Source organism: Pelobates fuscus, chromosome 2, assembly GCF_036172605.1.
Source record: "Pelobates fuscus isolate aPelFus1 chromosome 2, aPelFus1.pri, whole genome shotgun sequence".
In the NCBI taxonomy this organism is placed as follows: Eukaryota; Metazoa; Chordata; class Amphibia; order Anura; family Pelobatidae; genus Pelobates; species Pelobates fuscus.
In genome coordinates this window covers 91,031,436-91,055,561 of record NC_086318.1, presented here as the reverse complement: position 1 = coordinate 91,055,561, position 24,126 = coordinate 91,031,436, and the positions used below count along the sequence as shown (strand labels likewise).

The 24,126-nt window shown below is 39.3% G+C and overlaps 1 protein-coding gene across 2 annotated transcripts in view; it reads left to right on the top strand.

Annotated features, from left to right (window-relative positions):
* The window catches only part of CUL3 (cullin 3), a 75,729-nt gene that overhangs the window by 30,076 nt on the left and 21,527 nt on the right, over positions 1–24,126 (top strand). For both annotated transcript variants that reach the window (XM_063442463.1, XM_063442462.1), the window contains exons 2-4: positions 2,108–2,305; positions 18,968–19,081; positions 21,502–21,662. In XM_063442463.1, the coding sequence (XP_063298533.1) occupies positions 2,108–2,305; positions 18,968–19,081; positions 21,502–21,662 (473 nt within the window). The remainder of the gene's footprint in view (positions 1–2,107; positions 2,306–18,967; positions 19,082–21,501; positions 21,663–24,126) is intronic.

The window sequence follows — 24,126 nt, the reverse complement described above, 5'->3', positions numbered from 1 at the left end:
CCAGCGTTTCACCAAGTTAAACTGCATGTAAATGCAGAAAACGCTTAACCCTGTTATATAATTATTGCAATTTCTCTGAAACGGTAATGTTTTACAGGGTCACTGGGTGCCTATAATGTTTTTTTTAATAAACATTAAATCCTCAATTTGCCAAGCATTGCGCTTTTTGCTCTTTTTCATGCTGTTAAACAGCAAGTAATGTAAAGTTGTATTCCTTTAACCCCTTAAGGACCAAACTTCTGGAATAAAAGGGAATCATGACATGTCATACATGTCATGTGTCCTTAAGGGGTTAAAAGCTGTTTGCATTTATCTGTGTGATCCCTAATAGTAGCCATGCTGAAGCTTGATGAAGACGGCAAAAAGACACAATGCTTTCTAATCAGATTCTTTCTCTAAATGCCAATATTGCTGGAGGGATTTGTTCTTTGTTATGATTATGTTTCAATGCCCAATAATTCAGAGGGAAATGCAGTGCATGTAGCCAGCTTAGATTTGTATATTCAGGTCTAACACAGCCTCAGATTGAATAGAAATCAGCCATCTGTTAGAATGAGTTGTCGAAGTTACCTATTAGCAGTACTTGGAAGAAGCAGATTTGCGATCTTGTTTTTCCTGTGCTGCCAAACGCAGCTAGTCGTCTTGTTTCCCTTCATCTGTTTGTTACTGAGCCATGGTATTGTTTTAATTTATATTTAACCCCTTAAGACTGCAGGGCATTCTATGCCGCCCTTATTTAAATGGCTCTAAATGCCGCAGGGCGGCATAGAACACCCTGCGATCTTTTGTACTTACCCCGTCGCCGGCATTCGCGGTATGGGGACTTACCTGGGAGTCCCCCTCTGTCCTCTTCGGTCCCCCTGGGCCATGTGATCACGAGGTCCACGATCACATGGACGGCATAGCCGTCCAAAGCATTGCCAGCAGGGGGAGTGCCTGTAATGACAGGTACTATCCCTGCTGCCTGAAAATAAAATAAAACATGTTAAAACAGTGTAAAATTAAATATATACTTAGATTATATATATATATATATATATATATATATATATATATATATACACACACTGTCTGTGTATTTTAATATTAATATATACATAATTATATATCTATATCTCAAATACACATACAAGGATATTGATTAAATATATATAATCCATTAGATATATATTTATGTATAATAAAAATAAATATATAACTACGCTAAAAAAAATAAAAAAATAATCAAAAATAAATAGATAAATATATACATGCGTAATTTCGTTCTAACTGTATTTTAAAATTAATTGAAATTGAAATAAAAATACATGTACAATGAAATAATATATTTCTATATATGTATATACGTATAGATCACTATATATCAATAAAAATAATGTAAAAAAATAATATATATTAATTCTACCTTTATTTATGTAATAATTTTACATAATTAGGTCATTTTATTAATTACAATTTGCAGGACCTGCCTGACAACCCAGGCCGAAAGTTCAGGGAATTTAATTTTCTAGCACTATATTTAACCCTCTAACTTTCCAAAACACCATAAAACCGGTACAGGGGGGATACTGTTTTACTCGGAAGACTTCGCTGAACACAAATATTAGTGTTTCAAAACAGTAAAATGTATTACGACGATGTCGTCAGTGACAGTGAAATTTTTTGCGTTTTTCACACACAAATGGCACTTACACTGACGATATAATTGTTGTGATACGTTTTACTGTTTTGAAACCCTAATATTTGTGTTCAGCGAAGTCTCCCAAGTATAACAGTACCCCTCATGTACAGGTTTTATGGTGCTTTCAAAAGTTATAGAGTCAAATATAAAGCTGGCGTTTCAGTTTTTTTCACATTAAAATTCGCCAGGTTGCCTTTGAGACCGTTCGGTAGCCCAGGAATGAAAATTACCCCCATGATGGCATACCATTTGCAATAGTAGACAACCCAGGGTATTGCAAATAGGGTATGTTCAGTTTTTTTTAGTAGCCACTTAGTCACAAACACTGGCCTCCTAAAGCAAAATAAGATTTTAAATATATATTGTTTATATGTTGAATGTTATGAGATTTTGAAGTTTTGTTTCTCAATTTCTTCTGTCTTTTAGATGACCATGGATGAGAAATACGTAAATAGCATTTGGGATCTCCTCAAAAATGCAATACAAGAAATTCAGCGGAAGAACAACAGTGGGCTAAGTTTTGAAGAACTGTATAGAAATGCATATACTATGGTGTTGCACAAGCATGGGGAGAAACTCTATACAGGTTTGCGAGAAGTGGTGACAGAACATCTTATAAACAAGGTAATTGCACTCCAACTGTGGACTGCATAAAAACATTGCTGCATGAACCATCGGTGCTCAGTCATTGACTTGCTTGAAACAGCCCATTAATGTACACCGGTTTAAAAAAAAAAAAAAAGAGAGAGAGAGAAAAGAAAATTGTCTGTTGCCAAGAACAAATATTACTGCTGAGTTAGGTAAACCTGGTATGTTAATGTTAAATACTTTCAGCTACACCTCCTGCTACTGCTACAACTATGCAATAAGCAATTTAGAACTTTTTGGAAGCAAATGTTCTCACAGAAGATTTTAAATGGATATGTGGCTATCCTTTCACTACCAGAGAGAAAATACTTTCTCTCCGTGAAGAACTTTCAGAGTAAATGACACCAGATGCACACAAGCTTGGGAACGTCCATCGATGAATATCAGATAAAAAAAAAGAAAAAAGGTTTCCTGATCACGTTTTGCGTTTTAAGTTTAGTGTATTAAACTGCCATCTCTACACTTTCTGCCCTAATTTATGTATACAAACATTTTTATTTTCCTTTTAAAGGGGCACTCCAGGCAGCTAAACTAGTTAAGCTTGAATTATAGGTAATATAAAAATACATTTGATTAGATTCTTTGCTTTCAATTATGTGTAGTTTTCCATCAGTGCTGTAACATGTTTAGCTGTTTTCAGTGGTGTAACTGTTCTGTAGTGTAAAGAATGCTGAAAGCAGACTGCACTGCCGTCTCCCGCGCTACCTATTGTTGACTCCTTTCCTGCCAGCCCCTGTCAGTCAACTTTCCTACCCACTGTTAATCTCTCCCCTGTCAGCCAACCTCACTACCCACACCCCTCCCCTGTCAGCCAACCTCACTACCCACTGTTAACCCCTTCCCCCTCCAGCCCCTGTTATTCAACCTTGACAGAGAGAACACAAAGCTCTATAGGTCGCTTTATATTTATAATAAACATATGACACTAGACTACCTAATGTGTTGAGTAAAAGCATGTTTGAGACGTGGTTTGTTTGTAAATTCTAGAGTCTGAATGCTGTGGACTCTGAGTAGGCTTGGGCAGGCATTGTGGGCATGTGTTGAGCTGAGTGAAGGTCAGGCACACCCACTAAGGCATTACTGATTCTCATAGAGTATCACTGGAGCATGGCCACTGGTGGACAGACTGGCTGAAATACAGCAAGCAGGGAGATAGCAAAGGGAGAAATGAGATGCAATCAAATGATGAGCAGAAAATCTGGGGGGGGTCGTTATGCTTTTTTTTTTTTTTTTTAATAATTAACCTATAGAGTTCCTTTTAAATTGTGGAAAGTTTCCTTTGCAAAGCACCCAGTGGCTCTCCCTTACCCCCTTGTTTTGACAAATGTCCAGCTAAAGCCCTGTCTCAAAGTATAAATACAGAATAGGTCATGTTACAGATTCCTTCCATGTAGCTGGGGACCCTAAACACTGGTAGAACAGATATGCTGTCTGTCTGAGATTGGTGGGAGTTACCATCTCAAGCAGCACTTGCTGTTGTTGTATTGCCAGCAGCTGAAACAGCTGCTGATCAGTACTGTAAGTCTCAACTTTCAAATGGACAAAGAGGGACACTTTCATTTTGGGGCTGTGGCCAGTTGCAGAGCTGTGTTGGAAAATGTTAAGTTGCTTACCAATAACAATTTATGCAACTGAAATGCAATTTAGAACAAGAGAAATCCTTTATTTACAGACCCAATACTGTATTATTGCTGTGAAGCTCTGTTATTCTTTTCAAGGAGCTCCATGTTGTGAGTGTGATTGTCTGACAGGTGGATTTAGGCCCAAAAGGGGGACTGTTCTGTCCCTCCTAAATAGGGACCAGTGTGAGCTATTCTCCAAGCTCAGGCAGCACTGGGACATATCTGTCATAGTGCTGCCATTTTAGTGTAAAGGCTTCATATGAACATCTAAACTACACTAAACATTGGTTACTGTACTACACTAAACATGAACCCCTACAGTACTTAAACACAAACAGTTAACCTATTAACATTATTTTTTCCATAATTCAAGGGTCGCTGCCATGTATCCTTATGTATAGGTGTGTTAACCTCTACCACTTCAGTTGGAAGGCTATTCCATGCATCCACTACCCTCTCAGTAATGTAATACTTCCGGATATTATTTTTAAACCTTTGCCCCTCTAATTTAAGACTGTCCTCTTGATGTGGTAGTTTTTCTTCTTTTAAATATAGTCTCCAACTTTACTGTGTTGATTCCCTTTATGTGTTTAAATGTTTCTATCATATCCCCACTGCCTCATCTTTCCTCCAAGCTATACATGTTAAGATCCTTTAACCTTTCCTGGTAAGTTTTATCCTGCAATCCATGAACCAGTTTAGTAGCCCTTCTTTGAACTCTCTCTAAGGTATCAATATCCTTCAGAAGATACGGTCTCCAGTACTGCGTACAATACTCCAAGTGAGGTCTCACCAGTGTTCTGTACAATGGCATGAGCACTTCCCTCTTTCTACTGCTAATACCTCTCCCTATACAACCAAGCATTCTGCTAGCATTTCCTGCTGCTCTATTACATTGTCTGGCTACCTTCAAGTCATCTGAAATAATTACTCCTAAATACCTTTCATCAGATGTTGAGGTTAGGACTCTATCAAATATTCTGTACTCTGCCCTTGGGTTTTTACGTCCAAGATGCATCATTTTGCACTTATCCACATTAAATGTCAGTTGCCACAACTCTGACCATTTTTCTAGTTTACCTAAATCATTTCCCATTTGGCTTATCTCTTCTGGAACATCAACCCTGTTACATATCTTCGTATCATCAGCAAAAAGACATACCTTGCCATCAAGACCTTTTGCAATATCCCTAATAAAAATACCAAAGAGAATGGGTCCAAGTACAGATCCCTGAGGTACCCCACTAGTGACAAGCCCATGCTTCGAATATACTCCATTGACTACAACCCTCTGTTGCCTGTCACCCAGCCACTGCCTTACCCATTCAACCACCCTGATCTATTATTTTAGATTTTCAAAAAAAAAAATCAATGAGATTAGTTTGGCATGATCTCCCTGAAGTAAACCCATGTTGTATCTGAACTTGAAATCCATGTGATTTTAGATGTTCAACAATCCTATCCTTTAGCATGGTTTCCATCACTTCCCCCACTACTGAAGTAAGGCTTACTGACCTATAGTAGCCCGACTCCTCCCTACTACCTTTCTTGTGAATGGGCACAACATTTGCTAACTTCCAATCTTCTGGGACTACTCCTGTTAACAATGATTGGTTAAATAAATCTGTTAATGGTTTTGCTAGTACACCACTAAGCTCTTTTAATAACTTGGGGTGTATTCCATCAGGTCCCATTGACTTATTTGTCTTTACTTTTGACAGTTGAAATAGAACCTCTTCCTCTATAAACTCACATGTATCAAAATTACTTTTTTGTACTTTGTTCTAACTGAGGCTCCTTTCCTTCATTTTCATCTGTAAATACTGAACAGAAATATTTATTGAGGTTGTCAGCTAGACCTTTATCTTCTTCTACATACCTTCCTCCTTTTTTAATTTTTTTAATTCTTTATTTTCGTTATGCATATGATACAGTTGTAACGGATCGACGGGCACCCCGACTGGGCACGTCCGTTGAAGTATGCTCCTAGCGCTTCCTGAGGACTCCAAGCTCTAGCAGACACCACAACCACCGAACTAGAGAAGCATTCAAATGCTCTCAAGCATGTGAATGCTGTAAACAGCTGAACAGGAAAAGCATAGAATCGGCTTACACTCCTGGCAATCAGCATACAATCCAATTCCCCCAATAACGAGACGACACTTCGTTTTGAGGTCAAGCAGAACTAACTGTACTGGCACATACAGCCTCTTTTATTCCCAATCCACAAACACAGTACAGCCCACAGGGTTTTACAGAACAACCAATCAATCCGTACAATACACACAGACACTCCCACACAAAATCCTCCCCTCTGCCTGTGATATGATTACTGAACACAATGGGTAATCTCATTATCACAGGCATAGGAATACAATTTTTACACAATATTTATAACTTCTAAAATATACATGCCACAAACATAAAACATACATTTACATAATCAGCTTGAAATATACACATACTCAAAAATCAGGGCAATCGGTTCAGGGGTTAAAAAGTTAAGGGAAAGTCCTATTTGACCAAATGAAGCATGGCTTTTCTGCCCAAAACCAGTTCCACAGAGTCTTCTATCCTGGAGATAATTGGGAAGTAATCCAATTATCTCCAAGGACAGAGGCAAAACTCCATTAGCCACATGGTAGCAAAATACAATAAAATACATAAAAATATATAATTGTGCAGCTATTGCATAAAACATATACATTCAACATATCCCCAGATAGCTTAGATCTGAGTGCACATTATGACTGAATGGCGCTCAGATCACATAAATACAGTTCAATTGCCATGGAGCCAAAGTCTTTCACATAGTCTTTCGTTTATACGAATGGGCTCCATGGCATAGCTATCTGGGGTCGTGGTCTGCCTCCTCAGTCGGGAGCCGCGGTGTTTCCGGTTCCATTTCTAGGCACAAACGGCACCACTTGGGTTGGGTCCCAGGTCTGGGTAGGCGTCTGGGCAGGGTTAGTGGGTGTTGAGTCCATGAGGCCCAGAGTGGAGAGGAGTGCAGGAGCCTCCGTTTCAGAGGAGAGTTTGTGTGTTGTCCCGTCGTGGGTGACTATTAGCGATCTTGGTGCCCCCCATCTATATGTCACTCCTGCAGAGCGCAGGTGCCCTGTAAGTTGGCTTAGTGATTTGCGCCACTGAAGTGTGGCTCTGGTTAGGTCTTGGTAAAAGGATAAGTTGGAGTCCTCTAACATGAGTGGAGTCCGACCCTTCAGGGAAGCCGTGATTTGGGCCTTCTCCTGTGGTAAGGAGCAGCGTGGGATTATATCCCCATCCACAGGTGTTGTTGGTGATGCCCTTGAAGGGAGGCGGTATATACCTGCCAGGGGGTGATCTTTTTGTCCACCGACGGAGGCCAAGAGCCTTCTGATGTAGTGCGGTATTTCTTCAACAGTTACTATTGCGGGTATGCCCCGGATTTTAATGTGGTTCCGTCTATATCTATCTTCTTGGGCTGACGGCTGCAGTGAAAATGCCTGCTGGGTGGATTGTAGTTGTAGGATTGTCTTGTTCATTTTAGCCATTCCATTCTGCATATCCTGGATGGCACCCTCTGCTGTATGCACCCTGTCTGTGACCTGCTGTATACCTGTATGGAGAAGTGCTAGCATATTCTGCATTTCTTGTTTTGTAGCAGGAGCAGAACCATCTGATGTGGCAGTAACTGGGAGTTAGGAGCTCCGAGGTGCAGGCTGTTCCGGTGGCTTGGCCTGGACTGGCTGTGAAGAGGGAATAGAGGGGACTGGGCCTTCTGTGGGGGCCATCTTGGGGCGCGCTTGGCGCTGTAGTAGTGTCCCTATATCCCCCTGATCAGCCGGAGTACCTGGCTGAGATTTTTGCGATCGTCTCCCCATCGCTGCTTCAGAGCTGTGGGGGGTTGTTGTGTTCTTCCCCCGTGGCAGCGGGAAGATCGGTCAGACGTGACCCGAGGAGGAAAGTCTCCAGTCAGGGGAAGGCCGAGGGCGTGCAGGCTCCCGGCTTGCGTTTCACTTTGGTCTGCTTCGGTGCGTACATAAAGGGCATCAATCGACGCGGCAATGGTTCCTGAGGTTGATGTGGGTGGTTTGGAGAGTGAAGGGCTCCCGTGAGAGGTCTTAGTTTGTAAAATAGTGTCGGCAGATCGGGAGGCGTTGGAAATGGCGTCTGTCTCGTCTCGCTCCCTAGATGAGTCTCCTCCTTTTTGTTTTTAATCTAACTAATCCTTGTTTTACTTTCCTTTTCTCATTTATGTATCTAAAATGTTTTTCCCTTCAGATTAGAGGCAGTGCTTTACGACTGGGATTTCATCTGGAGGGATAAAACAGGCAGGCAATCTCCAAAACTTTTCAAGGACCTCCCCCAATTAACCTTTGGCCTTATGAATTGCTTCCTATCCAAGACATTCCCAGTTCTTTGCCAGGTTTTCTCCCTAGAAGTATGGTGAGAGGGCAGAGGCTCTGGAGGCTCTACTTCTTTTAAATAAAATTTTCAGAGATCAGCCAGGGTTAACACTCCAGATGGCTGTAGCTCCCTGGGTTGTATTAATTCCGTCTATACCGAGCCAGGTGCCGGGCAGACGATGGTGCGCTTTTGGGCACTAGCTGGGAAGTCCTGGCGGTGGAACACTCGTACAGGTTGTGTTTATTTCCACCGTGGAATCGCGAAATGCAGGACATGCGTAATGTGATTTTAAAATTCAGGCGTCAATATCTTTGGTTTTTCTCTCCGGGGTCAAGATATTGGTTTCCAGGACTTAGAGAGGCTGTTTACCCAGCAGCAACTAACTGTTGCCAGGTGCACTCAGAATCTGTTGCAATTGTGTTCTCACCAACCTCCAACACACTCTGAGGACATTTAAGTTAAGACTTTTTGCTTTATCTTAAATGACTCTAGCCTGAATAAGTAAATTATCAGTGCTGCAAGGTAGATAATGTTTCTAAGTAGGAGAGTTTTTAACTTCTCTTCATTTAACCCCCTAAGGTCCAAACTTCTGGAATAAAAGGGGAATAATGACATGTCATGTGTCCTTAAGGGGTTAAGGATTATTACTAAAGTCGTCAATCATATAGCGCTTTGCAGGGGTAAGCACTTAGTAGATCGGGTCCAAAATAGATTATTCTTTGAGTAAAGCCTATAAAGGGTATTAGCATATACTTTTACATAATTCTATTGGGAAACTTTAAGTTTCCTTTCTGGCTCAAATTAGCTGCTGCTCGGTGATTAGTTAATATGGGTTTCAATAATCACTAATTGCTGCAACAGGGTCAGCAATTAAAGTGAAGTGGTATATATTCACAAGAGCATGACCCGGATGACTATTGGAGGACTATCCTCGCTAGGTTATGCTTAGGAGGCTGATATTTAAAATCTTGGTTAAGTTAATATACTGTTGTAGCAGATGGATTATTTAAATGCCAGGATCCTAGCTGCAGTGTTTATTTGCTTAAACATGCAGTAGGCTTTTAGCAATTGCTGTAGACAAAGCTCTGTTGCAATTAGCATTCTCACCACCTCAACTAGTTTCACCTGATATCAGTTTCTAAAAAGGCAGTCTGTTTTTCAGCTGAGGCAGAACTTTCCTGTGCTTCACTCCATGGTTGCACATTTTATGTTTTATCTTAAATTCCAAGTCAGATAGGCTTCAGCTAACTGATTGTTGGAATGGAAAATTCAAGAAAATGCTTCCTAATTTTGGTTACTGCAGGGTTTGCATCAAACAGGCAAATGCAGTTGCAGCTATTCTGTCTGCTCTAGCCTCTGTTTCCCAAATACAGCTAAGGAAAGCCTCTATCAGGTAAGGCTGTTGGTTGGAATTGCAATTTTAAAGAATTGCTTTGGCTATTGATTCCGGGCAGAGTCTGCATCAAACAGGTTTTGAAATTCAGTTGCAGCTATTCTGTCTGCTCTAGCCTCTGCTTCCCAAATACGGCTAATGAAAGCCTATAGCAGGTAAGGCTGTTGGTTGGTATTCCAATTTTAAAGAATTACTTCTGCTATTGATTCCTGCAGAGCCTGCATCAAACAGGTTTTGAAGAACAGTTTGCAGATATTCTTTCTGCTCTAGCCTCTGCTTCCCAATTACGGCTAAGGAAAGCCTGGATCATGGGTATTGTCTTATTCTGACTGTATATCTATGTAATCAGTCTCGCTTCCGCCATTAAAGATGGTAACCTGTATGAACTAGTCTTCATGGAAAATTATTTCTTCCTCATGTTACTGGGCTTGAAGCAAATTCTAGTACAGCTGCAAACCTATGGATCATGGTGTAGTTCCACCAGGTTCAATTTGTTCCCTGCAAATAGATACGATATAACTGAGATGGTTTTCTGCCTAGGTTTGTCTGCAGTTTTCTTTTAAGAAAATGCTTATGGCAATTGCCGCTTGAGATTCTCTCACAATGCAAAATATTGCCATCCATAAATTTGTTGAATCTCTACAATTCTGCTTCCTCAGGGGCATCTAATTAATTTTTGTACACCAGCCCCTAAAGGTTAGGGTGTTTCTACAGCATACAGGTGGATGTTAATCAATCTTCTGATAAATAATTCCCTTTTCAGGAAGTGTGCAGTTCTGGTGTTTGTCAAGGAACAGTTCAGGTGTAAATATTTTGACAAGGGTTTTTGACTCTCGGAGAATGGTAATTCCCTGAAGAAAAAAATTGTGGTTCTCTCTGTCATTATCACCTGAAATCTCTCTGCTACTTCAGTAGACAGATACTTGGGAAATAATATCGGTTCCCTTCTTGTAGGAACCTGCTTGGTCTCTTCAGCTTCTTTAGGTATAGCACTGTTTACAGGTCTTTCAGTGGCCAGATACAGTTGCTAATAAGATTTTGCAGTAAAATCCTATACTTCGATCATTCCTTTCTGAACCAGGCAGAAATAAAGGATGCCAGACGGTTCTTACTTTTGTTCTAGTTCTCAAATCGATCGTTCAGAATTTTACGACTGATGCTTCAGGTCTCAGCTAGGTTCTCATAGGGATGATGGGAAATTAGCTGAGATAATTTGTAAAAACTTATCCGACTACATAGGACCGAAGGCTATCTGGATAGCTCTTTGCCTTTCAGATAAATACCAGGTATTATATTATCCAGATCTGGTCAGATAGTTCTACATCGGTAGCAATTATGTACAAACAAGGTCATCTTGTTTGAAAAATCTTGTTCCAGGATTTGCTTGGGTTAGTTTTTCTTAGATCTTTTTTACTTATGCATAGAACTTAATATTTAATATGCTAGCTGTAGCATTGAGTAGTCAACATTTAATACAAAGCAGATTGGTTCATACTCCTTGATCTTCACTCAAACGATAGTAAGAATTTGATTTTCCAGTTATGGAACTGGGACTTCTGGATCAAACGGCATGAAGTGTTTCATTGGACAAGCTTGGACAGAGCCGTAAGCTTTGGTTTCCTTTTCTTTCTTGGGAATTCCAGTCTAACCTATAGTTTCCTCCTGGTTCCCTATTCCCCAAGATCCTATAGGATGGGAAAGGTGAGAATGATAGTCTTCCTCCCTTGGTGGCAAGTAGCTGTTTCACCATTCATCAAAAATGTTCCGCAGGAATCTTTGGGGACCTTAACTGTAAATAGGCATCCTGGAATTCTCAAGGGTACCACTTCTCAAAATTGTTGTAATTCAAGCTGACGACCTGGTTTATGTATACCAGATACTGAAGGATAAGGTTTTGTCTCAGGAAATTATTGACAATTTCTTTTACTATAAATGGATCTTGTTCCAAGATTTATTCCAAATATGGAAGGTGTTGTTTTTCAAGATATTGGTTCAAAGTTTTAACCTCTTCTTTTTTTTCCTTCGGATGGGCTTTGCGGATGGTTTAAAGCCAGAGCTCCTCAAGGTCAAATTTCGGTTATCAGTTGATTTTCAGAGCATGGTCTCCAAATCACCAGTATCTGCTAGGCTCTTTCGTGGTTAGTTCCTATGTTCAGGGAATCTTTTCCGCAGGGGATCTTTTTTGGGGGTTTTTTTACTCTGCTGATTTGAGTCTTCAGTCTAGGTCTTTGGGGGTAGTCGCCCAAAATATTTTTGGAAAGGACTTCAAGTTTCTGTTTTCAGCAGGAGAAAGTGGAGTTAAGTTGGATTCTTTAATTCTTCTCAATCTTCCATCTAACACTATTTTTAAAACTTTTCCCAACAGCGTTCTAGGGTCTTGGAATTCTAATTCCACTGCCTGGGCGTTTAGTTTTCGTCTACGGTCTGCATTCGTTAGTTTTCTCATCTAACACCCATCTCCATTGAAGCTCCTTCGATCAGTTATGTTCAGATCGGTTGCCTGAGGGCTTCTGCTATACATTCTCTCGATTTCATAACAGCCACGAGGTGATCTCTTCACTCACTTTGGTCTGTTGATCTTGGAAGATACAACTTTGGTTGCAGATTTTTTGCAGTGAGACTTGAGTCCTGCCTTAAGGGATTGCTTTTGGAGATCCCAGTCGTAAAGCACTGCCTCTATTCTGAAGGGAAAAACAAAATGTTTTACTTACCGTAAATTTCTTTTTCCAGAAGATTAGAGGCAGTGCTTACTCCCCCTTCTCCCCCCCCCCCTCCCCTCCCCCCCAAAAAAAATTGTTCATAGTCTGAGTGGTACGGTTATTCGGCTTTTGTAATTTCTGGGGATGTCTTGGATAGGAAGCAATTTATAAGGCCAAAGGTTAATTGGGGGAGGTCCTTGAAAAGTTTTGGAGATTGCCTGCCTGTTTTATCCCTCCAGATGAAATCCCAGTCGTAAAGCACTGCCTCTAATCTTCTGGAAAAATAAATTTACGGTAAGTAAAAAATTTTTGTTTTTTGTCCCCCCCCCCATATTTTTTTAATTTTTTTTTACTGACTGTGCTATTTTCTTTTCTGTGTGTGCTTTGGAAGCTCTTATAACTTGCTTAGCCTCTTTCTGCCTAATCCTATAGATCTGTCTATCTTCCTAACTCTGTTTTGTTTTTATAATTGCTTAATGCTAACTTTTTTTGTTTTTCACTATTTTGCCCACATCTGCGGAGTACCACAGTGGTTTCTTAAATTTTTTTGCTTTTACTGACAAGCCTAATGCAATTTTATGTTCCCTTCAGGGGTGCAACTTTTAAATAATCCCATTTCTCCTGGACTACATTTAAACTGCTCCAGCCTGATAATGACTCCTTTACACGCATTCTTATTTTAGAAAAGTCTGTTTTTCTGAGGTCTAAAACGGAAATGAAGAGACCTGGATTTACCAGATTGTTTCAAATTGACTTCTCATTATTTGTAGTGGTGGCTCAGCTGTGAAGTTTGGAGAGATTGCCATAACCAAGTTGATATTAAAATTATTATTTTAAGCACTTTTTGTTTGCAAAAATACAACCGATTTTATCTAATATCAACAGTGTCTCTTTGGTGTTTTTTTAATTTACCTTTTCTTTATAAATCAACTTGCTTGCCTCAAAAGTCTTTCTAATTACCGTATATACTAGAGTATAAGACGAGTTTTTCAGCACATATTTTGTGCTGAAAAACACTCACTCGTCTTATACTCGAGTCAGTTGTCTGTATTATGGCAATTTTCATTGCCATAATACAGACAAGGACCGGGGGCTGTCAGGAAGCTGTAACTTACCTTCACCGCAGCTCCTGTCAGCTCCCTTCTCTCTCCTCCGTCCGTGCAGCTCCCAGGTCAGCTTCCTCTGCAACTCTCGCGAGAGCCGCGGGGTCAGAGCGTTGCCACGGGTTACCGTGGCAACGCTCCGCGCGAGTTGCAGAGGAAGCTGACCTGGGAGCTGCACGGACGGAGGAGAGAGAAGGGAGCTGACAGGAGCTGCGGTGAAGGTAAGTTACAGCTTCATGACAGCCCCCCTCCTTCAGCCCATCCACTGGACCACCAGGGAGTGAGAGCCCCCCTCCCTGGCCAGCTAACAAGCAGGGAGGGGGGACGAAAAAAATAATAATAACAACATTAAAAAAATATATTACAATAATAATTAAATAATAATTAATAAAATGCCCACCCCACCAATGCTCTGCACACACACACTGCACTCACACACACTGCATTCATACACACACTGCACTGCGTTCATTATATACACACTGCATTCATACACACACTGCATTCATACACACACTGCATTCATACACTGCACTCATACACGCACTGCACTCATTATATACACACACTGCATACACACTGCATTCATACATGCACACATACACACACTGCACTGCATTCATTATATACACACTGCACTCACACACTGCACTCATATATACACACTGCACTCATATATACACACTGCACTCATATATACACACTGCACTCATATATACACACTGCACTCATATATACACACTGCACTCATATATACACACTGCACTCATATATACACACTGCACTCATATATACACACTGCACTCATATATACACACTGCACTCATATATACACACTGCACTCATATATACACACTGCACTCATATATACACACTGCACTCATATATACACACTGCACTCATATATACACACTGCACTCATATATACACACTGCACTCATATATACACACTGCACTCATATATACACACTGCACTCATATATACACACTGCACTCATATATACACACTGCACTCATATATACACACTGCACTCATATATACACACTGCACTCATATATACACACTGCACTCATATATACACACTGCACTCATATATACACACTGCACTCATATATACACACTGCACTCATATATACACACTGCACTCATATATACACACTGCACTCATATATACACACTGCACTCATATATACACACTGCACTCAATATACACACTGCACTGCATTCAATATACACGCACTGTAAATAAATATTAAATTAATATAATTTTTTTAGGATCTAATTTTATTTAGAAATTTACCAGTAGCTGCTGCATTTTCCACCCTAGTCTTATACTCGAGTCAATAAGTTTTCCCAGTTTTTTGGGGTAAAATTATGGGCCTCGGCTTATATTCGGGTCGGCTTATACTCGAGTATATACGGTATCTGTCAGGAACTGCTTTTTGGAGTTTCACGGATATTTTGGGCACGTTTTTGGATGGTAGTTTTGTAGATTTTTTTATTTTTTTTGTCTCGTTTCCCCAAACTGCCCCAGTTTTGTAAATTCTGCATACTTTTTTCTTTAGTCAGGAACACATCTGCCCACATTCCCAGACCCAGAACAAATATCCTATAAAGGAGACTGCATAATGTAAGGGACAGACTGTGTTGAACAGCGAGATTATGACAGATTTGAGGAACTGATACTGACAGGAAGAGAGTGGGTGAAAGTAACGGACATTAACTGACATTAAGAGATGAACATATGGAGAGGTTGCAAAGACAAAAAAAAACCCACATACTTACAATCAGTCGTGGACTGATATAAAAAGGGAGACCGAGACTGTCCAATGCAATTGAGAAATAGAGAATATAGAATATATAGAGGAGTTTTTTAGTATAAGGTTAAATTGACCCTTTATTCATCACTCATATAAACTGTAAGTCTACCACACCAGTACATTTTTAAAATTACTGGGTTATTGTTGCTACATAAAATGCTTTTTTCCAAGTTTTTACAGTGAATGCAAGTTCATTTAAACTACAATGTCTAGAATTTTTTTTTTTTTTACCTCTATTGAGCTCCATTTTGCAATAGAAAGGGACATTATTAGGGGTGCACCGAAATTTTGGCTGAAAATGGGCCTATCCCGTTTAGGCCGAAAACAGGTCAAATTTGCTAAAATTAATAAAAAAATGTAATATAAATTTATTTATTTTTAAACTGGGAGGGGGGGCATTAAGCGGGGGGCACTAAAAGAGAAGGGAAGTTTTTCACATTAGATTAAAGTATAATAATAAAAAAAATATAGGAAAAAACTTTTTTTAAATCATTTGGGGGGAAAAAAGTAATTTTCGGTTTCGGACCAGAATTTTTATTTCGGTGCACCCCTAGACACTATAGTTACCAGAATAACTACAGCTTATTGCATTTGTTCTGGTGAGTAGAATTATTACTTTCAGGCTTTTTGCTGTAAACAGTCTTTTTTTTTTTCTCAGAGAAAATGCAGTGTTTACATTACAGCCTAGTGATAACTTCACTGGCCACTTCTCAGATGGCTGCTAGATGTGCCTCCTTGGGCAGTGCAGCAGAGTAAGCAGCACTGCAATTCAGTGTCTCCACCCTCTGCATGCAGACACTGAACTTTCCTCAGAGATTGATTCAATTAATCTCTATGAGGAGATGCTGATTGGCTAGGGCTGTGTTTGACTTGTGCCGGCTCTGCCCCGATCTGCCTCCTTGAAGCATTGTGATTGGTCCAGACCACCACTTCTGATGTCAGCAGACTTGAATACAAGTAAGATTTTACTATATTTAGGCGGGTCAGAAGAGGTGCTAGATGGTGGTTTTAAAACTATATGGTAAGGAATTGTGTTCCTGATCCTATAGTGTTCTTCTAAGTAAGCATGATTTGTTGTGTTGATTTTGTTGCAGAAACTGCCAGTGTTTTTAGCAGAAAATGCTGTAGCATTGTTATAATGGCGGATTGAATGAGTAAATTGTCATGGAGATTCAATATAGCTAAATTCAGACGGGATTTCCAAATGCATTCATTGATAGTTTGGTACAGAGCCTCTCTGCTCTCTATACATTTTGAATTTGATTATTAGTTTGTCCGGTTTCATTTAGTATATTGTACTTTGCAGCTCATTGTACATTATGTTTATAATCAAATATGGGTGGACAAAGGATGCAAAATTCTGAGTAAAACCTCGTTTGTGGAAGTTGTAGGATTTGTTCACCTTTTAGTTCACCAGAAGAGCTCTGTATTGGTGAATATTTTCATACATACTCGAGCAAAATCATAGATCTTTTCAAGATGACACGTCTCCTTTTTATTTATTTTTTTTCCTAAAGTTTTTGTGAATTTTTTTCCTACTCTTAATAACAATAGTTTGGGTTTTACAGAAAGTGCCTTCGTGTTTGTAAAATAAGTGGCTCAGTAATGAAGCTTATTTTATCAGCAAACAGAGTATACGGTTCATTTCGTTATTTAAATTTATTTAAAAGGCTACAGTTGTCCTGTGAAATCTTGCATGTGCTGATGATTGCATATTTCACTTTGAGTCATAGGATACTGCTCTAAAAGCAATTCGATATTGGGGATTAAAGGGACATACTTTATTGTTAAAGTCTAAGAATGGCACAAACATTTTTTTTTTTCTTATTCTGTTTTTGACTTCATGGTTTATATATTTTTTTTGTTTCTTTTTATTTTTCCAGCAGTTTGTTCTTTCATATTTAATACTTCATAGCTTTAAATAGAACTGGGTAATGGTGAATGGTTCAGCCTAACCAGCAAATCCATGCTCAGCTAGATTTTAATCCTGGTCCACGTGGGTTTGAAAGCAGTGTGGTACTTCAATAGATTACCATCAGGAATTCCTCTTGTGCTCTGAACAAGTAATGACCATTATGCTAATTAACCAGTGTGGCTACTGTTCGTGAGTGTTATTAATATGCATATGGTTAGATAATGAGATTTTTTTTTTATTTATTTATTTTACATGTTATGCCCCCCACAATTTAAAGAGGGCAGACAGTGAATGGAAAAACTATGAAAATATATTGGCAGTGCACACAAACATGTATATTAAATTAATCTTTTATTAAAAGATTGTATGATTAAAAATACTTACATCTGTTCTGGATTTCTTCTGGTGTTCACTGTATCAAAATATTGGGCATTACAAGGAACTTGAAGTGTTTACTAGAATGAGTAGCGCAATACAAGTTAAAAAAAAAAATGACTTAATGTTCAGTATGACAACTGCCTTCCATAAAGCTCTAGACCCAACCATTTCAACCATTTTATGCTGAACGGGGGAGTGATTTATAAACTAATGGTCAGGGACACTAAGGGGTTAGGATTAAAGGTTTGTATTACTAACACTTTAGTGTTCCTTTTAATAAATTAAATATGTGAATAGAATTGTAGAAATTTATGCTAAAATAACACATGTAATGTTTTTATATTAATGCTATGTTGCAGCTAATTTTTCTACAAAAAAATAAAATAAACTACTTAGCAGCTCTTAAATGGCCTTTCGTTTGTGATTATGTGTATTTATTATATATAAGGTCATTTTAAAATATGGAAACGTCCCAAAGATATACCACTCTGCACTACTCCATGTCTTATTTGTTTAAAGGTATTTATTAAATGTTTCATGCTCTAGAATTGCAATAGAGAATCACTGTTCCATGACAATATTTTTTTTTTTTATCTCTATATATTTCGGCAATTCATAGTATGTACATGGTATTTGAAAATTAAATGAAGGCTTATATAATCTATAAATATTTTGTGTGTGATTTGTATTTTTTTTTTTTTTGATTTTTTTTTTTTTTGTTTTTTTTTTTTTGTTCAAGTACTGAGACTTGGGTCTCAACCACTGGGTCTGAACCCAAAAGTTCTTCCCCATAACGTTTCTTTTCACTGGGTCCCGTCTGGGTGGTATATGAATGTATTGGGTCCCAAGCAACTGCACAAAAAGTGTTTACTGTAGCAGCTCTTCCTTACCTAGTAATGGACCATTTCCTAGCAGTTCCTTATCTCTGCTAGAACATAAAAAAACCTTGGAAATTCTGCCCCCTTGTGTTTTGAACAGTTAGTTGGAATTATAATTGATACATTGGTATGTTTTTTCCTTTGTTTGTTAAAGAACATTGACAAACTTTCCCAAATTACAATTTCTGTTTTTTATCTAATTTGAGCAAAAGGTGCATTGCTTTTATATAGATACAGACAGCGCTTTATAAAGCGCGCACACACCTGCTTTACCCCTCTAAAGTTCCTAGTTAACACCTTCACTATTCTGTGAACAAAGTATTTTAGCTAAATTTTGTGTTGATCAGGTTTATTCTTAGGCTGTCTTGTGCAGTGAACAACCCATTGTAACTTGTATGTTTTCTGCTATTGAAGCTCATTGGTGTTCTTTATCTATACAGGTTCGAGAAGATGTTTTAAACTCTCTTAACAACAACTTTTTACAAACCCTTAATCAGGCTTGGAATGACCACCAAACGGCCATGGTAATGATTAGAGACATTTTGATGTACATGGTAAGTTTTTTTTGGTATACATGCTTTATAGCATGTATTCTGAGCTAAAACCTGTATCTGCATGGTGCAGCCGGTGCTCTGGCAGTTGCAAACATGCAGTGTGTGCATGACCTGTAAATATTCGCACAGTCAAGGAAGACTTATAGATTGTCCCTCGATTGTCACAGAGAAAGTGGTAGACTTGGCTTCAGTGATTTATTCATTTTATAAAGAACTACGAATGGCTGCAAATGAGGAGGGGCTTAAATGCTCTCCCAAACTGATTCTTCATAAATACTTGTATGTAAAGACAAATCAGTGTCTGGCAAGTTAATCATTTGTCAAAGTGGCTAGTTGTATGAGAGTTGGGAATCAACAGATATTTTTTTTTATTTATTTTTTTTTCCCCCCCAGTGCCGATACAGATTAATAATCGCCTTTCATGCCAGTTACCGATAGCTGGTGCCGATATTCTGTACATTTAACTTAAAAAAAAAAAAAAAAAAAGCAACACAATTTCTTCTAAATCTGGCATTAATTGAGCATGCTGACAGCAATCACACTCTGCATGCAGGGAGTGGTGACGTAAGGTTGTGATGTGGCTCCTCATTGGCCGGCAGATGGAGTTTTAGATTTCATCGGTAATATTGGTAAATTACAAGGCTGATACAGATTTATCTGAAATATGTGGAGTATTGGCACTGATAATCAGCAGAACCAGTAATTAGTCTATCCCTAGTCACTTGACTGGTGCTGAAAAATTGAGTGGTGTAAACATGTGCATGATATGTGTTATGCTTGGGAAATTTTTAAAAACCTAAAAATGAAAGCACTAAAAAGGCTTTCTCTTTGAGATGTCCTAACTTTTTTTTGTACGGGATCCTCTTGCAGCCATACTAAGGTAATACCATTAAATTGTCTCTATTAAACAGTTGCCAAATGTTAACTCCTGACTGTAAAAAGACGCCCTCACACTCCTGTGTTCATAACAACTTAAATGAGCCATAACTTTACAGGCCAAATTGCTGTAAAATGGTTTTCGTCAAATCATTGTAACTTTTCTCAACATAGCTATGCGATTGCTGGGTGTAAGGTTTCTATATGACAAAGCAATTTTGATTATTTTAGGACTACCTTTTTTAGAATCCAATTACACATTGTAAACATTTTAAAACCCTACACATTGCTCTGTTGAAGTGAGATAAAATATGGGGATTAGTAATACTGTCACCAAAACTATATATATTTCAGAGTTAACCTCTCTATGAAAGTATCCCATAATATTGTTTGCTTTGCACACTTGGTTTTAGGAAGTGACTATTTTAGTATTTAAAACCTTAAAAACTTGTCAGAGTAAAATGGCATTTGAAGGGTTAGTTACTTGATTATGGCTTTCCTTATTCTAGAGAGTATTTTTTAAACAAAAATAACTTAATTCTTAAAGGGACACTATGTGGTCAGTAAAATGTGTATTACTGACCCTATTGTGTTAAAAACACATTTTAGCAACCTCTTGCCCCACATTAAATAAGTAGTTTACTTACTTTTATTATACTGCCGTGCAGGTCTGCTGGTGCTGGCCCCACCCGATCCACCTTCTTGGCTGACATCAGAATTGATGACCTCAGCCAATCAAATGCTTTTTTTTATGGTAAAGCATTGGATTGGCTAAAATAGTAAATTCTGATGACCTCAAAAAAGGAGGCAGGGCGGGGAGCTAAATGCCCTGTTGGCCAATCCGCATCACTTCATACAGATGCATTTAAATAATGCATCTTTATGCAGAAAGTTCAGCGTCTCAATGCAGAGCGTGGAGACGCTGAATGTCAGTCCTACACATTGTGCAGCAATATCCCTAAGCAGCAATGTAAACACTGCCTTTTTCCTGAAAATGCAGTCTGTACGTGAAAATGCCTACATGGATATCCTATACACACCAGAACTACATTAAGCTGTAGTTGTTCTGGTGACTAGTGTCCATTTTAAAGGAACACTGTCAATGTATTAATAAAATTGTGTTACAGAACTTATTATTCCAAAGCACCTAGTGCCTGTCTTGAAAAACAAAAACTGTTGTCATCTAAAAGGCTGAAGTGGCAGCAGCTGTGTACAAAATCCCTTCTTTAACCCCTTAAGGACACATGACATGTATGACATGTCATGATTCCATTTTATTCCAGAAGTTTGGTCCTTAAGGGGTTAAAATGACTTAACAAGGGAAATCAACGTTTTAGGTCAAAATAGCCAAGTTTGAACACTTTCCTCTCTCTTTCTAGCTTAACTGTGTTGACTTCAAATTTGCAGTTCTCCTGTCGGAGGTGTGCAATTAATTGTGAATTTAATATTTATTTGGGGTATTAACGACTAACCGGTATGATGATTCAGTTTAAAAAGGAATGTGGAATTATGCATCTGACCACTTTTCTTTTTCCTTTTTCCAGGATAGAGTTTACGTTCAGCAAAACAATGTTGAAAATGTCTACAATCTGGGGTTGATCATATTCCGTGATCAGGTTGTGCGTTATGGCTGCATAAGGGACCACTTGCGACAGACCTTGTTGGATATGATTGCAAGAGAGCGCAAAGGGGAAGTGGTGGATAGGTGAGTGTTTTATTTTTCATTGTTGTTCTAGGGTTATTCACATCAAATTCCAGGATTTAACTGAAGCCACATATTTAAGTTAACCTATCCTTCGCTTTGCTGTATAACACAAATGTCTTTGTCCATGCTGGGCAGTGTTCAATTAAATGTTTTTTTAAAGAGAAGCATTCACTTGAACATCTGTGTGCTGAGCAACTAATCAAGCACGACATTGGATATCAATTAGCAGTAGGCAAGCCGGGCAGGGATCAGCCAATATCTGCGAGTGTAAAGGCTGTGTGTTTTTCCTATCAGTATACTGTGGGCACAAACAACGGATGCTATGATAGCACAAATTCTGCATAGTCAGCCCTTTGGTTTTATGCCTACTAATGCCTGTTTCTGGAGTTAGTGCTACAATATGGCAAATACATTAAAATATCTCTGCATTTGGAATGTTTTGAGACAAAGCATTCCCAGGCAGGACAAATGACAGGAGATCTTGGGAGGAGCAGGGTTGTCTGGAGGTGGATGTTATGAAATGATAATTCCCACATAGGTGAGCACATGGCGATGCTGGAAAGGAGATTTTGTGAGTGAATATCTCAAAATTTTACATTGAATACATCATGCATCTCTGTATTCAATGCAATTTGGGGGGTGGGGGAGATTTATGTTAAAGTAAACTTGTCATGACAGGTTCACTTTAACTTTCATTAAAAAAAAAAAAAGTTGAGACATAAAAAGCATTTATAGCTTCGCTCTTTGTCATCATGTACATTAATTGATCATATCACAATGCTTGGCAAATCCCAGGAGTCAAGCAGCCTCTATACATTTACAAAACATTTTTTTTTTTCTTCACAAAACTGGCTTGAATGCAGAGTCACTGGCTGAGTGCGCGAGCTGACCACTCTCAGCCAATCAGGGATGCCCCTGCCCGGCGGCACTCCACGCTTACTGAAACTGACATTTCAGAAGCCGGACGCGGCCTGTTTGACCTGAGATCGGTATTGGAGGCAACTTTGGGGTTAAACTGTTTGAAAAAGGTTTTCCCCTTGAGGTAAAAGGGAGCCCAGGGGCACCCTGGCACATAAAATAATTTATATGAAGTTGTTACAGTGCCAAACTGTCCACTTTTAAGGATGCTTTAAACTCCATGCCCCTGTCTGTTTTAACCCCTTAAGGACCAAACTTCGTGAATAAAAGGGAATCATGACATGTCACACACGTCATGTGTCCTTAAGGGGTTAAACTTTCTAGTAGACCTACAGTCCTTTTATCTCTCCCTCCCTTTGGTTATTGCTCTCGGTAAGCTTCATCTCGATGCCCTCACACTAGCTTTTCTTGCCCTCTCAATTTTAAGGTTTTTCTTTATTCTTTTTGATTACACTAGTACTCCATATCGTATGATCCTTAAAGGGACACTCTAGGCACCCAGACCACTTCTGCCCATTGGAGTGGTCTGGGTGCCAACTCCCACTACCCTTAACCCTGCCAGTGTAATTATTGCAGTTTTTCTTAAACTGCAATAATTACCTTGCAGGGTTAAGTCCTCCCCTAGTGGCTGTCTATTAGACAGCCACTAGAGGGAACTTCCTGGTCCCTAGCACAGGTTTCCTGTGCTAGAGCGTCGCTGGACGTCCTCACGCTGTGTGAGGACCTCCAGCGTCGCTCTATTCCCCATAGGGAAGCATTGAAATTCATTTTCAATGCTTTCCTATGGGGTGCGCTAATGCGCATGCACGGCATTGCCGCGCATGCGCATTAGGTCTCCTCGGCCGGCGGGCGAGATCAGTCTCGCCCACCGGCCGACGTAAGTAGAAGGAGGAGCGTCGCGGAGGCGGAGACAGCGGCGAGGGACATCGCCGCTGTCCCAGGTAAGTGACTGAAGGGGTTTTCACCCCTTCAGTAACCGGGGATTGGGATGTGGGAGAGGGACCCTCCAGTGCCAGAAAAACGGATCGTTTTTCTGGCACTGGAGTTTCCCTTTAAAGGAACACTATAGCGTCAAGAACACAAACCTCTATTCTAGCCCACCTTACCCCCCTAAGTATAGTAAAATCTTACCTTTATTTACAGTCTACTGTTTCTGGCTCTGCCCCTGATCTGCCACCTTGGAAGTGATGATCTCACCCAATCACAATGCTTTCTCTGTCAGGGGCGGAGCCAAACACAATCTGGGCCAATCTGCCAATCTGCATCTCCTCTTAGAGATGCATTTATATGAGGGAAGTTCTGTGTCTTCATGCAGAGGGTGGAGACACTGAATGTGGCACTGGAGGTGTCTCTAGGCTGTAATTTCTTTGAAAAAAGTTTTTGACTAGACCAGAACAAATACATTAACCTTTAACACTAGCAAAACAATACAGATTTATTTGTCCTATCGGGTCATTGGAAAGATCACTTTGGTTATTTGTAAAATTATTTACTTATCTGCAATTTCTCATTGACCTTTAAAAACTGCAATACTAGTTTACTAAAC